At 34.3% G+C, this 16,179-nt stretch overlaps 3 protein-coding genes across 3 annotated transcripts in view; 1 reads left to right on the top strand and 2 right to left on the bottom strand.

The window, feature by feature from the left end:
- LOC141400236 (WD repeat-containing protein 3) overlaps positions 1-16,179 on the bottom strand; it is a 143,248-nt gene that overhangs the window by 91,351 nt on the left and 35,718 nt on the right. The window lies entirely within an intron of this gene.
- On the top strand, positions 12,149-13,489 carry ND-23 (NADH dehydrogenase (ubiquinone) 23 kDa subunit). Its single transcript, XM_073979481.1, has 3 exons — positions 12,149-12,307; positions 12,686-13,128; positions 13,203-13,489. The coding sequence occupies exons 1-3, from the start codon at positions 12,265-12,267 to the stop codon at positions 13,362-13,364; spliced, it is 648 nt and encodes a 215-aa protein (XP_073835582.1). The 5' UTR covers positions 12,149-12,264; the 3' UTR covers positions 13,365-13,489.
- On the bottom strand, positions 13,445-14,644 carry Arpc3A (Actin-related protein 2/3 complex, subunit 3A). The gene is made up of 4 exons (XM_073979491.1): positions 14,485-14,644; positions 14,163-14,339; positions 13,906-14,101; positions 13,445-13,843 (listed from the first exon to the last, which is right to left on the bottom strand). The coding sequence occupies exons 1-4, from the start codon at positions 14,488-14,490 to the stop codon at positions 13,689-13,691; spliced, it is 534 nt and encodes a 177-aa protein (XP_073835592.1). The 5' UTR covers positions 14,491-14,644; the 3' UTR covers positions 13,445-13,688.

The raw sequence follows: 16,179 nt of genomic DNA, 5'->3' as shown, positions 1-16,179 counted from the left end.
GATAAAATAAGTTTAAAGTGAGTGTAAATCTTGCCGAAATATCAGTGTTTAAGACCAAATGGCTTATAATATTCTTAATTTCACTTCTTAGGCTGTTTGGTATACGAATTATGCCCATACGTCTAGCTGCCGAAGGCACAAAGCTGTGATTGTTAGCCTGACGTAAGCAACATTTGAATCATATATGCGTAATTACCAACAACAATTGTCCCAAAATAGAGGCAGGCTTGCGGGGTTAAGCTTTATAAACGCTAAAAACCATCAAAAGCAGTTTAAATTCGTATTAAACCCAACATTATTTTAAAAGCTGTTACCTTACGCTCCAGCGGGATACGCTCAGCAGCTAAAAGCGTGTGGGATAGAATTGAAGATTACGTAACACCCTGTTAGTGTGAGCAGTACATGTTCTAAAAGTCAGCTGCTGAAAAGGTGCAACTCTAGTGGAGAGTCATCATATGGTCGAAACACTCTATGGTAGTATTCCGGTTTTCTTCTGGGGACAGCTGAACTGGTATATGAGAGTGGTTCGGGAACACAATTTGTATGCCACTAAGCAGCTAGGTGTTATAAAAATCGAACAAATTTATGAACTGAAAAGTAAGTGAAGCCGGCCGTTAGGCGCATAAAGAAATTAACCAATCTTAGATCGTATTTTGTCAAATTTAATTTTTTTTGCCAACATTAACATTTTCGTGATTTTTATATTTTTTTGAGACGACTAAAACTTGATTTAATTTCATTTAATGATTTAATATTAACTTTATATATTCATTTTATTATATTTATCATTTTTTTTTTTTTGATCTTTTGTTCAATAATATATACATATTTGTAAGGGACTAAGGGTACAAGAGTGATAGGGGTCATTTTTATTTGGTTTATTTGGAGACGGTAATGGTCTCTATGTTATCAGTACCACTTAATTGAGCTCGATTAGGTAGGGGTCTTAGCGTAAAAGTAATTCCGGTCAAAATTCATGACCACCAATAAGCAACCCCGTTGCTAAAGTATCGTAAGTCCTATTTTGTTCAAATCTTTTGATACCTAAGTTTATAAAAATACATGTTTCATGTTTAAGGTCATTTCGACTTTATTTGTTTTAACTTTTATTATATATTTTTTTGTTTTATAAATAAATATGTGACTATATTATAAGGTTTAATAATGAATATGGAGTGATTTGAATTATTGGAATGGGTTTGGTCATGTGAGGGGGGTGTTTAGTTGCAGGAGGTTTGTGGGGTCCATTTAAAATTGCTAAGGAGGCTATGGACCATGGTTGGGCGGGCCGAGTGGGGGTTCTATACATCAAGGAGCCTCAGTGTATTCGACGAATGTCCTCCGTGTTGTGTTTGTGTTAATATCGTTTAAATGTTTGTTAGTTTTTTGTTCAGTATATTTTATGATGTTAGACCCGATGAGAGTTTGGCGGTTGAGAACCTCCCTGAGAGCCTATAGAGCAGCCGGAAGGCCAAACTAGATGGATATGTGCGGTCATAACACATCCACCAAAAGATGAAAACAAAAAGAAAAATTTCGTTAAAGTACTTTACTCTCGGAACTATTTGGAATGAAGGAAATAAAAAGAACGAGGAACGAGAAAGATTCATTGAACTATATCGGTCTCGGAACTATTTGCAACGAAGGAAATAGAAAGAACGAGGAACGAGAAAGATTCATTGAACTATATCGGTCTCGGAACTATTTGGAACGAAGGAAATAGAAAGAACGAGGAACGAGAAAGATTCATTGAACTATGTCGGTCTCGGAACTATTTGGAACGAAGAAAATAGAAAGAACCAGGAACGAGAAAGATTCATTGAACTATATCGCTCTCGGAACTATTTGAAACTATGGAACTATATTAAGGTACTAGTTCCTTTTAATAAAAGGAACTAGAAAGATCGATCCGCTCTAGGAACTATATTGCCCAACTCTACTAATAAGAAAACGTCAATTGTATGGGAGAGTTGCCAATCGGGATGAACATGTGTGAGGTGAGTTAAAGGGATATAAAAAATAGAATAGTGAACAAGTTTTTTAATTAAAATGTTAAAAAAGGTAATATCTAAAACAAATTATAAAAATATAAAATACATTTACGAAAACAAAGCAAAAGAATTTTATGTTATGTTTTATGAAATTTATGTTACAAATCACGTAACTTACTCAACATAATGAGAGGTTCGCAAACAGGTGATTAGTGGCCTGTTCCCGTACTTTATAAAGTGGTAAAAGTTGTAGAAGTCGTAAACGATTTTCATATAAATTTTGTGTACGGGAACGCAACTAACTAGGCGTTTGCAACAGGCAGTTTGTCTTCGAATACAACTCTGATTTACTAACACATACGTAGATTTGTCGGCTGTCTCCCAGCTGTCCATCATTTTTTCACAGAGTCTGTGTTGTAAATCAGAGTTGTATTCGAAGACAAACTGCCTGTTGCAAACGCCTAGTTAGTTGCGTTATATGAAAATCGTTTACGACTTCTACAACTTTTACCACTTTATAAAGTACGGGAACAGGCCACTAATTACCTGTTTGCGAACCTCTCATTATGTTGAGTAAGTTACGTGATTTGTAACATAAATTTCATAAAACATAACATAAAATTCTTTTGCTTTGTTTTCGTAAATGTATTTTATATTTTTATAATTTGTTTTAGATATTACCTTTTTTAACATTTTAATTAAAAAACTTGTTCACTATTCTATTTTTTATATCCCTTTAACTCACCTCACACATTTTCATCCCGATTGGCAACTCTCCCATACAAAAAAATCTGCAACATTAGTAATAATTATTACTAATTATCACGTAAAAAGACACAGCTTATATAAATGAAAGGAATTATATGCACGGCTGGAACTATATGAACTAAAGGAACTATATAAATGAAAGAGCCGGACATAGTTCCAATAGTTCCTTGTCCGGGATAGTTCCTTGGAACTAGTTCGTTCCGGAACTACACAACTTTATCACAGACAGCCGGGTTAAAAAATGTTTGACATTTTTGTGAAAAAGAAGTGAGATGATAATTCAAATATGTTGAAAACAAAAGAATATGTACAAAAACAAAATATGTGAACGACAAATAATCGATGATTTTCATTCATAATTTTAGCACTGTTTTTGCATTTGTCTGGACGCCTACGTCACACAGGCAAGTTTTGGGTTTTTGACAATCAATACATGAACTCAACTGTCCTGTCATGTGTAAACACAGGGTAAGAACGAGGAAATAAAATGAATGGCCTGTTCCCGTACTTTATAAAGTGGTAAAAGTCTTAAAAGTTGTAAAAGTCGTAAACGATTTTCATATAAATTTTGTGTACGGGAACGCAAAATGTGTAAAAGTGGTAAAAATTTTAAAAACTTTTTAGTTCTGGAACACAGCTGAAGATATATAACAAATCAACCGTAGCTTTGTTCCAGTACTTTTTAATAGTAAAACTCGTAAAAGAGAGAATGAGAGACAAATTGTTGTCACACAAGAGTTTTTTCAAAAAGTTCGAGAACGCAAAAATGGAAAAAAACGTCAAAAAAGCTGGAACAAATGTCAAAGTTGGCGTACCGGCCAATCAGACGCCGGCATCCATGTAAGGGGTAGTTTACACTATATGTAAATGTCATATGACATGACATTTTCCATCATTATATAGTCGCTAATATGTGCAATATTGGGGATTTTCCTTACGCCATTTACTTTGTGCGTCCACACCATCAAAAATGTAATAAAATTACGTCTCCATATTGCCTGCGTGGGTAGATATGGAATGTTTTTATTTCGTGTCATATGACATTGATAGATAGTGTAAACTACCTCTTACTATTTTTTAGACGCCCAAATTTGTCGAGTAAAAAGTTTTTAAAGAGAGCGTAATTCATCGCCATTTTTGTTTAAAGATAAGTGAACATTTTACAACTTTTTTGTGTACGGGAACCATGGTTTAATAACAAAGGTTAGCCAAAGCTTTATGTCAATTTAAATTTTTTCATTCGAGTATGCTTAAAACTTCAAAACAATATAAACAAACTGTGTATGTGTGTGTGTGGTGTTTGAATAATATGCCAAACAATTTCAAAAACAATCGAATTCAATGATTTTTAAAATTGTTTTTAGACCATTTGTATGGAAGAAATTGGTGAGATTTGCATTGAAACAATATGTTTAACATATTCACAACTCGATTATGTGGAAAAAACTTAACTCTTCATTCATTTTTCGCGTTTTTTTATAAAATGCTCAAAAAATGCATTGTAAACAAACCGACTTGTTGCTTTTATTTTGAAGTTTTAGGAATTCAAGAAAAACAAGGGTTCTATAGATTTTTTTCATTTAAATTTACCGCTTTACTTATACCATGTACGGGAACGGTTTTTCGGTTAAAATGTGGGCATAAGACGAGCTGGCCAACTATGCTCGGATCGGGATGAAATGTCTTTTTGCAGATAGATCTCGTCTCCCTGATCACAAATATATATAACATTTGTTGCGGAAGTCCGAAGGCCGGCTATTTAAGAAAAATTTACATTTTTAAAGAAAATTTGTTCCCATAGTTGGTAAACTCAACTTGTTCCAAAATGTGTAAAAGTCGTAAAAATTGTAAAAACTTTTTAGTTCTGGAACAAAGCTCATATTAGATGAATTCAAATGGCATTAGAGTTCGTTAGTTACGAAATCCAGTTAATTTCAACTGCTAATTCCAGTAGTTCACAATATAAATCGAAAACAACAGAAAACGAATGAAAAAGAAAATTTTGCCGTGCAGAAGGAATTACATATTACAAACAGTGACAGTTGCTATGCATAACATGTATAAAACATACCGTGTAAAACCACTTTAATCTCCACTGCATTTTGTAAATGTAAACAGCTTTTGGATACAAATAATAAACAAGGCTATTTTATTAAGTGGTAAATTACTCTGCAAATCACAACAGCTGTTGTGAGAGAGTGACCATCTTAAGCGCTCGGCGCATACGATGCGTTGAGCGTCGCGGTACAATAACCACATGAAAAAAGTGTAAGTGATGCCAAGTTTTATGAAAAACAACAATGTGGCTGACGCATTAAGGCCCCGGCACATACGGCGCGTTGAGCGTTGCGTTACAACAACCACATGAAAACTTCAAGAACAAACTTGACATCACTTTTTTCAGGTGGTTGTTGTTTCTGACGCCTGACGCGACGCACAACGGACCGTATGTGCCGGGGCCATTAAAGTTAAACATAATTTAACCAAAAGTTGCAACACTTTTCACGTATCACAATAAACAAGGTAGATGGTCAATTGCTGCCACAAAAATTTTTAGTATCAATATTTGTAAACAATGTGAAAAAAATATAAAATTACTTTGTTGCAATGCTATTTTTCATTGTGTTCCCGTACTTTTTTAATGGTAATTTTAGAAAAAAGAGCAAATTGTCAAAAATTGCTTCCCCATACAAATTTCTTAAAAAATACGGGAACGGAAAAATGACGGAAATTGCAAAAACTCCAGCATAAATGTCAAAATCAACGTATCAGCTATCATATTAGATGCCAATGGACATGCTTGCTGCTAGTTTCTACTAGGCCAAAATTGTATGGCAGAAAACAGGAGAAGATGGTGTTATTCGGCACTATTTTTGTTTAAAGAGAAGTGCAAGTCTTGCTAGATTTCGAAGTACGGGCACTAAACGGGAAAACTACTGCAAATACTAATATTGTGCAGGTTCTGAGCACAACTTTTATCTATCAAAACGTATTATTATGATATCTTAACGACAAAATATTTTTTTTATTTTTTCATTTAATACCAATTAATACCATATTTAAGGTGTGTTCGTTTACTCAACAATTTGTACAAATTTGTAACTTCTTGTAATCGGCTAAGGTCTTTTGCATTGTACTGTAGAGTAAAGGAACAACATCCAGTAACAATTTGTACAAATTTTGAGTAAACGAACACACATATAGATAATTTCTATATTGTCGTATATTTTTGATGATTATTCGATCATGTTCAATCAGCTGCGCATATGCATCTACCTTGATCATTGTCATATGTTTGAAATCAACAAAAAATAAGTGTAAACACCGAGGTGTATTTCAGGATTTCGTGAAATCCAGTGGATTTTGGAGCGCAAGTCTAAACTTGGCATAAAAACATAAAGAAAAGTTGGCATCCACCGTTTGTGTCGGTAGAGGCTAGCGACTACTTTTTATTCATCGTTAACTTACCGAAAAATTTCGTTAATTATCGAAATTATAAGCATTTTAATTTTACCGACAATTATCGATAACAGCAAAAATGAGTTAAGGGGTGAGTACATAAGCTGCCTTGCCTGCTTACCTTGCTTGCTTCTGGTAAAAGAATAAAAAGAAAAGGGCAACCCAGTTCGAAATTTGCTCGGCCTTCTTTATTCTTTTATTTTTATTATGTCAGAAATGAAACAGGAAAGCTAGGCAATCTGGCAGGGCAGCTTATGTACTCACCCCTTAACTCATTTTTGCTGTTATCGATAATTGTCGGTAAAATTAAAATGCTTATAATTTCGATAATTAACGAGCATAGTTGGCCAACTCGTCTTATGCCCATATTTTACCCGAAAAACCGTTCCCGTACACAAAAAATTTGTAAAATGTTCACATATCTTTAAACAAAAATGGCGATGAATTACGCTCTCTTTAAAAACTTTTTACTCGACAAATTTAGGCGTGTAAAAAATAGTAACATGGATGCCGGCGTCTGATTGGCCGGTACGCCAACTTTGACATTTGTTCCAACTTTTTTGACGTTTTTTTTTCCATTTTTGCGTTCTCGAACTTTTTGAAAAAACTCTTGTGTGACAACAATTTGTCCCTCATTCTCTCTTTTACGAATTTTACTATAAAAAAGTACTGGAACAAAGCTACGGTTGATTTGTTATATATCTTCAGCTCTGTTCCAGAACTAAAAAGTTTTTACAATTTTTACCACTTTTACACATTTTGCGTTCCCGTACACAAAATTTATATGAAAATCGTTTACGACTTTTACAACTTTTACCACTTTATAAAGTACGGGAACAGGCCAATAATCACCTGTTTGTGAACCTCTCATTATGTTGAGGCGGCCATCAGACCATCTGCTTTTTCACGTGTATGTTACGTGTATGTTGTCACTTTGGGTATACTCATGGTACAATAAAGTAGAGGTAGGCCAGGTATGAAAATCACTGAGAAATGCCACCCTGCAGCCATGGCTTAAAACGTCAAATGGCATGGTACAATAATAATGGTAGATGTACCTGCATAGCTATCCCGTATTACAAAAACATATGGAACTTAAAGCTTCACTTTTTATATGTTAAAAGTTCCATATAGTGTAAAAACATTTCTTTAGCTAGGCTCCAGAATATTCTTGTTGGAAAAGTGTTCCAAAAATAGCAAAAGTTCTTCCCAAACTTATGACAGTGAAAAATGTCATTCACTTATTTTCTACTTGACAAGTTTAGCTAATCTGACATCGTGATTGCTGGTATCCGATTTGCAGATAAATGTCAGCAGAATTTTTACAAAAATTTTAATTTTTACATTGCCATACTTTTGGAACAAATTTAAATTAATATCAATATTTGATAAATTGTTCATTCGTAAGTTTTGCTAAAAAAATCAACAAAAACAAACAAAATGTCAACCCTGCTTTTGACAGATTAGGCCATAAAAAGAAAAAAATTGTAATCAGCTGTTAGCTGTGGCCTACCTTTACTTTATTCTACCATGGGTATACTAATATACAGAACAGCTGATATCATACATGTGAAAAAGCAGATGGTCTGATGACGCCCTGAGTAAGTTACGTGATTTGTAACATAAATTTCATAAAACATAACATAAAATTCATTTGCTTTGTTTTCGTAAATGTATTTTATATTTTTATAATTTGTTTTAGATACTACCTTTTTAACATTTTAATTAAAAAACTTGTTCACTATTCTATTTTTTATATCCCTTTAACTCCATTCTGTTACGGATCTGTTTCACGTTACTAGGAGGAGTCTTCCGGCTGCTCACTGCATCCCAGGTCGAGTTCCAACCCGCTCCATCCCAGCCCAGACCCTTAACAAGAAACCTATTAGTCTACTATCGCAAACACTAAACAACGGTCATCTCCATTCCCACCAGGGACTTGGTGAATATTACCAGATATGACTTATAGTAAGTTTACATTTACGAAATCCACTCGATTTCAACTGTCGATTCCTTTGCTTAAACGTCAAATGAAATCCAGTAGATTTCAAACGTGTTTTCATTTTACGTATACGCAAAGGAATTGACAGTTGAAATCGAGTGGATTTCGTAATGTAAACCAAGCATTATGCCCTAAACACATCCAACGTTTGAGTAAAGTTTTGTGTCATTTCTGGTCGATGAATAAAAGTCAAAGTTCTGCCAAGTTCCAATTTGTCTTTATTCTTCTACCAGTAATGACACAAAACTTTACTCAAACGTTGGATTTGTTTCGGGATTTAAGCAAGAATGCTATGCTTCTTATGTGTCGAGGCCTTTAAGTCATATCTGGTAAATGACTAAAGACCAAGTTCGACCTAATTCAAATGTGATTCTGTAGTGGGATTCTCTAAAGGTAGAAACACAATGAAATACGCCGCTTTATCACGCTCAGTTTCAAGTAAAAGACTAAAGGCAAAGTACTACCTAATTCAAATTAATTAGGCAGCATTTTAATTAGGTAGTACTTGGCCTTTAATCTTTTCCATGAAACTGAGCGTGAAAAAAGCGGCGTATTTCATTCTGTTCACACCTTAAAGGCCTCTACACATATGCCGCTCGGCTTTCTTACTTAATTCATTTTTGGTAAAGGAATAAAGAATTGTCAGTACCACATTTCAATCAGGTCGAACTTGGTCTTTGGTCTTTTACCAAAAATTAATTAAGCAAGAAAGCCGAGCGGCTTATGTACCCAGGCCTTAACGCATTTTTTGGTTATCGGAAAAATCGGTAATCCGTGAAAAAGCGGCGTATTTCATTGTGTTTCTACCTTCAGGCTTTTACATGAAATCAAGCAAGCAACAAAGTTCATTGTATTTTAACCTTTATGCCAAGTTTACACTTGCGTTCCAAAATCCATTGGATTTCACGAAATCCTGAAATACACCCCGGTGTTTACACTTATTTTTTGTTGATTTCAAACATATCACAATGATTAAGGTAGATGCATATGCGCAGCTGATTGAACATGAATTTTCAAAGCAAGTTGTTGTAAATTGAATTAAACATCAAAAATATTCGACAATACAGAACTTTACAACTTTATTTAAAAAATTATCGTAAAATTATCTACATATCATATCAATTGTGTATAGTACCAAAAAATAAAAAAAAAAAAAATAAATAATGATTTTATAGTTGAGACATAATAATAAATTTTGATAGATAAAAGTTGTGCTCAGAACCTACAAAATATTAGTACATGCAGTAGTTTTCCCGTTTAGTGCTAAAAATGCGTTCCCGTACTCCGAAATCCAGCAAGATTTGCACTTCTCTTTAAACAAAAATAGCGCCGAATAACACCCTCTTCTCCTGTTTTCTGCCATACAATTTTAACCTATTAGAAACTAGCAGCAAGCATGTTCATATGTTCATTGGTATCTAATATTATATCTGATACGTTGATTTTGACATTTCTGCTGGAGTTTTTGCAATTTCCGTAATTTTTCCGTTTCCGTATTTTTTAGGAAATTTGTATGGGGGAGAAATTTTTTACAATTAGATCTATTTTCTAAAATTACCATTAAAAAAGTACGGGAACACAATGAAAAATTGCATTGTAACAAAGTTATTTAATATTTTTTCACGTTGTTTACAAATTTTGATACAAAAATTTGTTGTTTCAGCAATTCGCACATCTACCTTGTTTATTGTGATACGTGAAAAGTGTTGCAACTTTTGGTACTTTTTTAGGCAAAAGCAAGGTTGTATATCATGTGTACTGCGATTTCGACGGTGATTTCGCTGAAATCACGAAATAAGATGATTTCATTTTTGTATGCGAAATCATGATAAATTTTGCATGATTCCGCGCGAAATCACGAAACGCCTTCGAAATCACGAAAAGACGCCGAATGTAAACCAAACATTAGTCCTACCGATAGTATCAACTTTTATTGATACTTTTCGATCATAATTTTGCGTTTTAATTTTACCGACATTTGTCGGTAACTCAAAAAATGTGTTACAGAATTCCACTACAGTAGTGGGATTCTCTAAAGGTGAGAACACAATGAGAAATTCACGCATATCCAAGACCGAATTTGTGTAAAGGAATAAAGAAATCCAGGATCGCATCTGTATTAGGTAGTACTTGGCCTTTGTTCATTTACATGAAATTGAGCGTGAAGCTAGCAACAAAAGTCATTGTGTTTCTACCTTAATCGTCGATGGTCAGACTATCACGATTTCAACATGGCGACGTCAAGTTTATAGACGAGGGGTTGTGAAGTAGTAAAACCCATGTACATGGTTTTCGGTGTTTGCTGTGTTGCCTCTTCTTGTTATTCGTTGCAAGAATTGTTCTTCCATTTTCTTTCATTTTTATTTTCTCAACCAAACGTTAATAAAAACAAAACAAGCATAAAAGCATTTAATTAATGAAATAGTGAAAATTTCAAGATACAGTCGGACCTCGATTATCCGTCATGGTCAGGACCGGAGGCATTACGGATAATCGATTTTCCCGGATAATGGAGGCAATGCTTTTATGAAGTTTTTGAACATATTTTTAATTAAAAATGACATAATATTGTACAACAATATGAAAATCTGCAATTTTTATTAAATTTGTTACGGTAATCCACCAAATTTTAGAAGGATAAAAAAAATATCATAATCATATTCATCTGAATTGACTTTGTCCCATGGTTTTTGTGATATCATAAATACACAAATTGTGTAATACGGGAGAATTTCCTGTTTTCGTTTGTTTACCTTTTGTTCGCTTAATCAGATTAATTGGAAAGTGTGTTTTTACTCCCGGGTAATGAAGTTTATAACGAAAAATTTAAAAAATGGGAAAAAACGTCCAACATTTCTTTTCTATCACGGATAAGTACAGTACACATTGTCAGTTTTGAATGACGATTTTTTGCAATTATCGATAACTGTCCAACCGTCTAGCAACCACAAAATATTTTCTGGTTGCATGACGAATGACAAAAATGAACGGCCACACTAGCAAGCACCAACAAAGCTGTCATTCAAAACTGACAATAGGTGTGTTCGTTTACTCAACAATTTGTACAAATCCAGTAACTTCTTGTAATCGACTAAGGTCTTTTGCATTGTACTGTAGAGTAAACGAACAACATCCAGTAACAATTCGTACAAATTTTGAGTAAACAAACACACATAATGTCTACCCAGCTATAATGGAGGTTCCCGGATAATCGATTAACGGATAATCGAGGTTCAACTGTACCTTGCTAGTCTGACCATCGACGAACAGGCCTTATAACAAAGAATTTTACAATGAAAATGTTCATAGTCTGGCATAAGACTAAATAAATGTATTGCCATGTCGATGGTCAGACTAGCAAGGTTTCTTGAAACCAATTTCGTTAAAGTTTCTTTTCAAGTTTCGTTAGTGTCCACACACGTTAACGTGAAATTTAAGATTTTTGCGTGTCCTCTTTATTTTACCATTCGCGTTTGTTGTGTTTCTCATACCAATAAAAACAAAAAAAAAAAAAAAAAAACATAAATAAACTAAAAACAACACAAAATAAATAACATTAATAATTAAATTAATATTAATAGTTAAATGTTCACTATTTCATTAAATAAATGTTTTTATTAAATCTTTTTATGCTTGTTTTATTGTTAACGTTTGCTTGAGAAAATAAAAACGAAAGAAAATGGAAGAAAAAACTTCCAACGAATAATAAGAAGAGGCAACACAACAAACACAGAAAACCATGTACATGGGTTTCACTACTTCATACCCCTCGCCTATAAACTTGACGTCGCCATGTTGAAATCGTGCTAGTCTGACCATCGACCATATAAAAGAAATGTATTTCTAACGTATTCTTTTCCTTTATTCTATTACAGTTTTTACGAATTTGCATAGCAAAACAAAAAATCAATAAACATTGTTGGTATTGCCATATTTCCTCATTACTCAGCCATTTGACGTTTAATTTTTCTCAAAGTTATTTGTTAGTAAATTAGGAGTACATTTTCGTTCGGTGTTCGTTGTTCCAATAGAAACCGGGGAACCATGTCTTTGACGATGATGAAATTGTTTTCCATTTCAAGAAATGGTAATGAAAAAATATAAGAAATTTTAATAAATAAAATTGAATTATAACAAACTGTGGAACTGGATATTGATTTGTTTTGGCCTGGCAAAAATTTGAGGTTAGGGCCACTTATGTCATCAAAATGAAAACAAAACATATCCAGTGCTAATTGGAAGGATATTTTGGAAAAAATGCCATGTGAATATACTCCATGTATAAATTAAGTCTAGTGGGAGTGTATAAAAAGTGTTAAAACATAATCAATGATCATAGATGACATTGTTTACAATGTATTTGTATTCCACGACAGTGTTTGTGAAAGAATGTTGACCATACATCAGCTGCGCTTATTACATTAAGAGAGATTTTCAATTAGTATTTTTCTTATTTTTTCACTAGGCCAACGCATGCTTGGTGTTACCTCCCGTTTCATGAGCACCAAGGAAGCCAAAGATATCGTTGATGTTCCCAAGGGTTACAAATATGTCAACAACAAAGAAGAAAGCATGGATTTGAACGATGTTACAGACAGAGCCGCCAGCACCATTTTCTTGAGCGAATTGATGCGTGGTTTTGGTGTTACATTGGCCCACATCTTCAAGGAACCGGCCACCATTAATTATCCATTCGAAAAGGGACCATTGAGTCCACGTTTCCGTGGTGAACATGCCCTACGCCGTTATCCCAGTGGTGAGGAACGTTGTATTGCCTGTAAGTTGTGTGAAGCTATTTGCCCAGCTCAGGCCATTACCATTGAGGCTGAGGAGCGTGCCGATGGCAGCAGGAGAACAACACGTTATGATATTGACATGACCAAGTGTATCTACTGTGGTTTCTGTCAGGTTTGTATTACGCTGCAGTACTTCCCCTTTTTGGAAGATTATTATCAATAACTTCCCTTTCTTCTAATTTACAGGAGGCCTGTCCCGTTGATGCCATTGTTGAGGGACCCAATTTCGAATTCTCCACTGAAACCCATGAAGAATTACTCTACAATAAGGAAAAATTGCTAAGCAATGGTGATAAATGGGAATCAGAGATTGCCTCAAACTTACAGGCCGATCATTTGTATCGTTAAAACACAGAAGTACGAGACAACCAAATAAACTATGTAATTCCTCTAAGGATTTAGCAAAAAATAAACTTTCCCTGTATAAATGTTGTGTTAAATGAATTAAAGTTTAATATTTAGTTTAAAAACAAGATGAAAATAGTGTTTAACTTAAGTCAACATTAAAAAGGTTTCTGGGGGATATTTTTTAATAACACTTTAGAAAACATTGAAAATTAATACAAAAAAGCTTAGTTTAATACAGGTAATGCCCTCTTTTACACGTTCTTTTTTCTAAATGGAAGTCTGTCAAGTTTTGTAGAACTAAGAAAATACTTTTTTGGTTGCTGTTTATTGTCCAGGGCCAGACAACGATTTCTCCATGAACTTCTTTTTGGCAAAGCAGATCCACCATTTGTTGGGTTTACCATCTTCGCCGAAAACTTTCTCCAATACCCGATTGCCGGTTTCATGTCTTAATTGTAGGAAATATTGGCGCATTAGATCTACAACAAAAAGGACATTTAATTTCAAAGGGTCATCAAATATTTCTTTGGAAAATACTCACCAGCTTCCTGAGCACTTTGGGGCTTTGCATAGACAGCATTTAGAGGGAATCCTGCCTCGCCGGGAATATCAAATTTGGATATAGCCAGACTATACATTTCCTGTTGACCTTGATTTTTGTTGGCACAGCGTTGCAACTTTTTCAAACATTCCGTAATATAAAGGGTAATATAGATCAAAGTACGATCCACCTCAGACTGCAATGAATGACAGAAATCAATAACAAATTATTCCCAAATGTAAACCAATAACTCTTACCTTTATTTCATATGTTCTAAAGAATACATTGGCTTTGAAATAGTAAAGTGACTCATCAATGATATCGTTATCATTGTTCATTTGTTGTGGAGCTGGTCCTCTAAATTGAGTCCTCAGCGGCAATATAGCCATGTTACCAGCGGTTGTGGGAAACTCCTTAATTGTGGAATGATATGCCTAAGTGAAAATGGAAAAATATTAGCAGGGAATGAAAATAGATTAACTTTTCCTGCTTTTAACCCCACCCCTTCTTCGGAGCTTATGGATTTATTATCACTTCCAAAAGGGGACATGGATGTCATGTAATGTTCCCTTAACTTACCGGCATTTTGTTGACTCTGTTATTTGTTAAAAAATGCAATATTTTTATTAATATTTGTGTTTTTTAATTACAAAGAAAGAAAATAAATATAATTTTGTGATTGACTCTCTCCTAATGAATGGTGTCAAAACATAGCCGCTCTTGACAGAAAATATGTCATATTAAAAAAAGAAGAGCGTTGCCATATTCATAGCCTTGGGATTGGTATTTCTAATGAAGTGGGTCGGCAACGCAACAAACTATGAATTAAAATGTACATGACATGTGTACATGAAGCTATGCGGCCGATACACTGTGGGCATGCAGGACAGCATTTATAATCTTTATATATAAAACTCAATTGTCGTTTGTTGGTAATTGAATCAGTTGAAAACGGCTGGAGCGATGTGGATAATTTTTTGTGGAAATCTTAGTCATAGTCCAGTTTAGGTTTTTATGCAAAGATAAATTGGCCACGCCCACTTTTCCGCCCACTTTTATAAATATGTTATATCTACGAAACTACTCAACAGATCTTCCTGAAATTTTCACGGAACGTAGAGTGGTGGCCCCCGGTTGAAATAGGCTACATGTTTGGTTGAATTTCGGATCGGGCGGGGTACCTCCCCTATGCCCTATTTTTGTAAAAGTGCAATATTTGCATCAATTACAAATGTATCGCTTTGAAAATTAATTTCCGAGTAAATGGCAATTGTGTCTGCGACCTTACGTGCTTATTTGGGGCATTAAGACTGGACAACGCCCACTTTTTTAAATATGTTATATCTACGAAACTACTGAATCGATTTTCCTGAAACTTTCAGCGAATGTACAGGGTTGGTCCCCGATAAAAATCGGCTACATATTTTTTGACTTTCGGATCGGGCGGGTACCTCATATGTGCCCTATTTTTGTAATTTATTTGCGAGTCAATGGCGATTGTGTCTCCAACCTTACGTACTCATTTTATGACTTAAGAACCGATCACGCTCACTTTATAATTAGGTTATATCTACAAAACCACTAAAGGGATTTTCAAGAAAATCGCGATTTGTCTAAACTTTTAAATCTTTATAAATAAAAGTCAAATATCGTTCATTGGTATTGCATCAGTTAAGAACGGCTGGACCGATTTCGATAATTTTTTTTCTGTAAAATATGCGCCATACCCGACATGGGTTTTTATGCAAAGAAAATTTTACCATGCCCACTTTTACGCCCACTTTTTTCAATTTTAAATTTTTATCATTTCTACAAAAACTACTGAACCGATATTCCTGAAATTGCCAGGGAATGTACAGGGATGGCCACCGCTTAAAATAGACTACAAATTCGGTTTAATTTCGGAAAAGGCGGGGTACTTCCCTTATACCCTACTTTTTTAAAATGTTATATTTACAATACTTACGAATGTATCTATTTGGAAGTTAATTTGCGAGACAATTGTGGTTGTGTCTCCGACCTTACCTACTTTTTAGGAATCAAAGACTTGACCACACCCACTTTTTAAAATATGTTACATCTACAAAACTACTGAACCAATTTTCCTGAAAATGCCAGGGAATGTACGATCATATTTTCTTGAATTTTTAAGGGGGCATATTGAAAAAACTCCTTACCTTTATGAATAAAAATCAAATGCTGTCATAACCCAACTTAGGGTTTTTGGAAAGAAACGTTTACCACGCCCCCGAAAACAGGTTACATATTTTATTG

This window comes from Musca autumnalis, unplaced genomic scaffold (assembly GCF_047663935.1).
Source record: "Musca autumnalis isolate F117 unplaced genomic scaffold, ASM4766393v1 scaffold_1, whole genome shotgun sequence".
NCBI lineage: Eukaryota > Metazoa > Arthropoda > Insecta > Diptera > Muscidae > Musca > Musca autumnalis.
The sequence above is the reverse complement of the archived record's forward strand: the minus strand, read 5'-3'. Positions and strand labels throughout refer to the sequence as shown.

Coding starts and splice junctions, on each gene's coding strand:
- ND-23 (XM_073979481.1), top strand. CDS start 12,265: ATGTCTTTGACGATGATGAAATTGTTTTCCATTTCAAGAAATG. Junction 12,308..12,685: donor GTTTTCCATTTCAAGAAATG/GTAATGAAAAAA, acceptor TTTTTTCACTAG/GCCAACGCATGCTTGGTGTT. Junction 13,129..13,202: donor TCTACTGTGGTTTCTGTCAG/GTTTGTATTACG, acceptor TCTAATTTACAG/GAGGCCTGTCCCGTTGATGC.
- Arpc3A (XM_073979491.1), bottom strand. Junction 14,102..14,162: donor TTAGAACATATGAAATAAAG/GTAAGAGTTATT, acceptor CATTCATTGCAG/TCTGAGGTGGATCGTACTTT. Junction 13,844..13,905: donor CCAAAGTGCTCAGGAAGCTG/GTGAGTATTTTC, acceptor TTTTTGTTGTAG/ATCTAATGCGCCAATATTTC.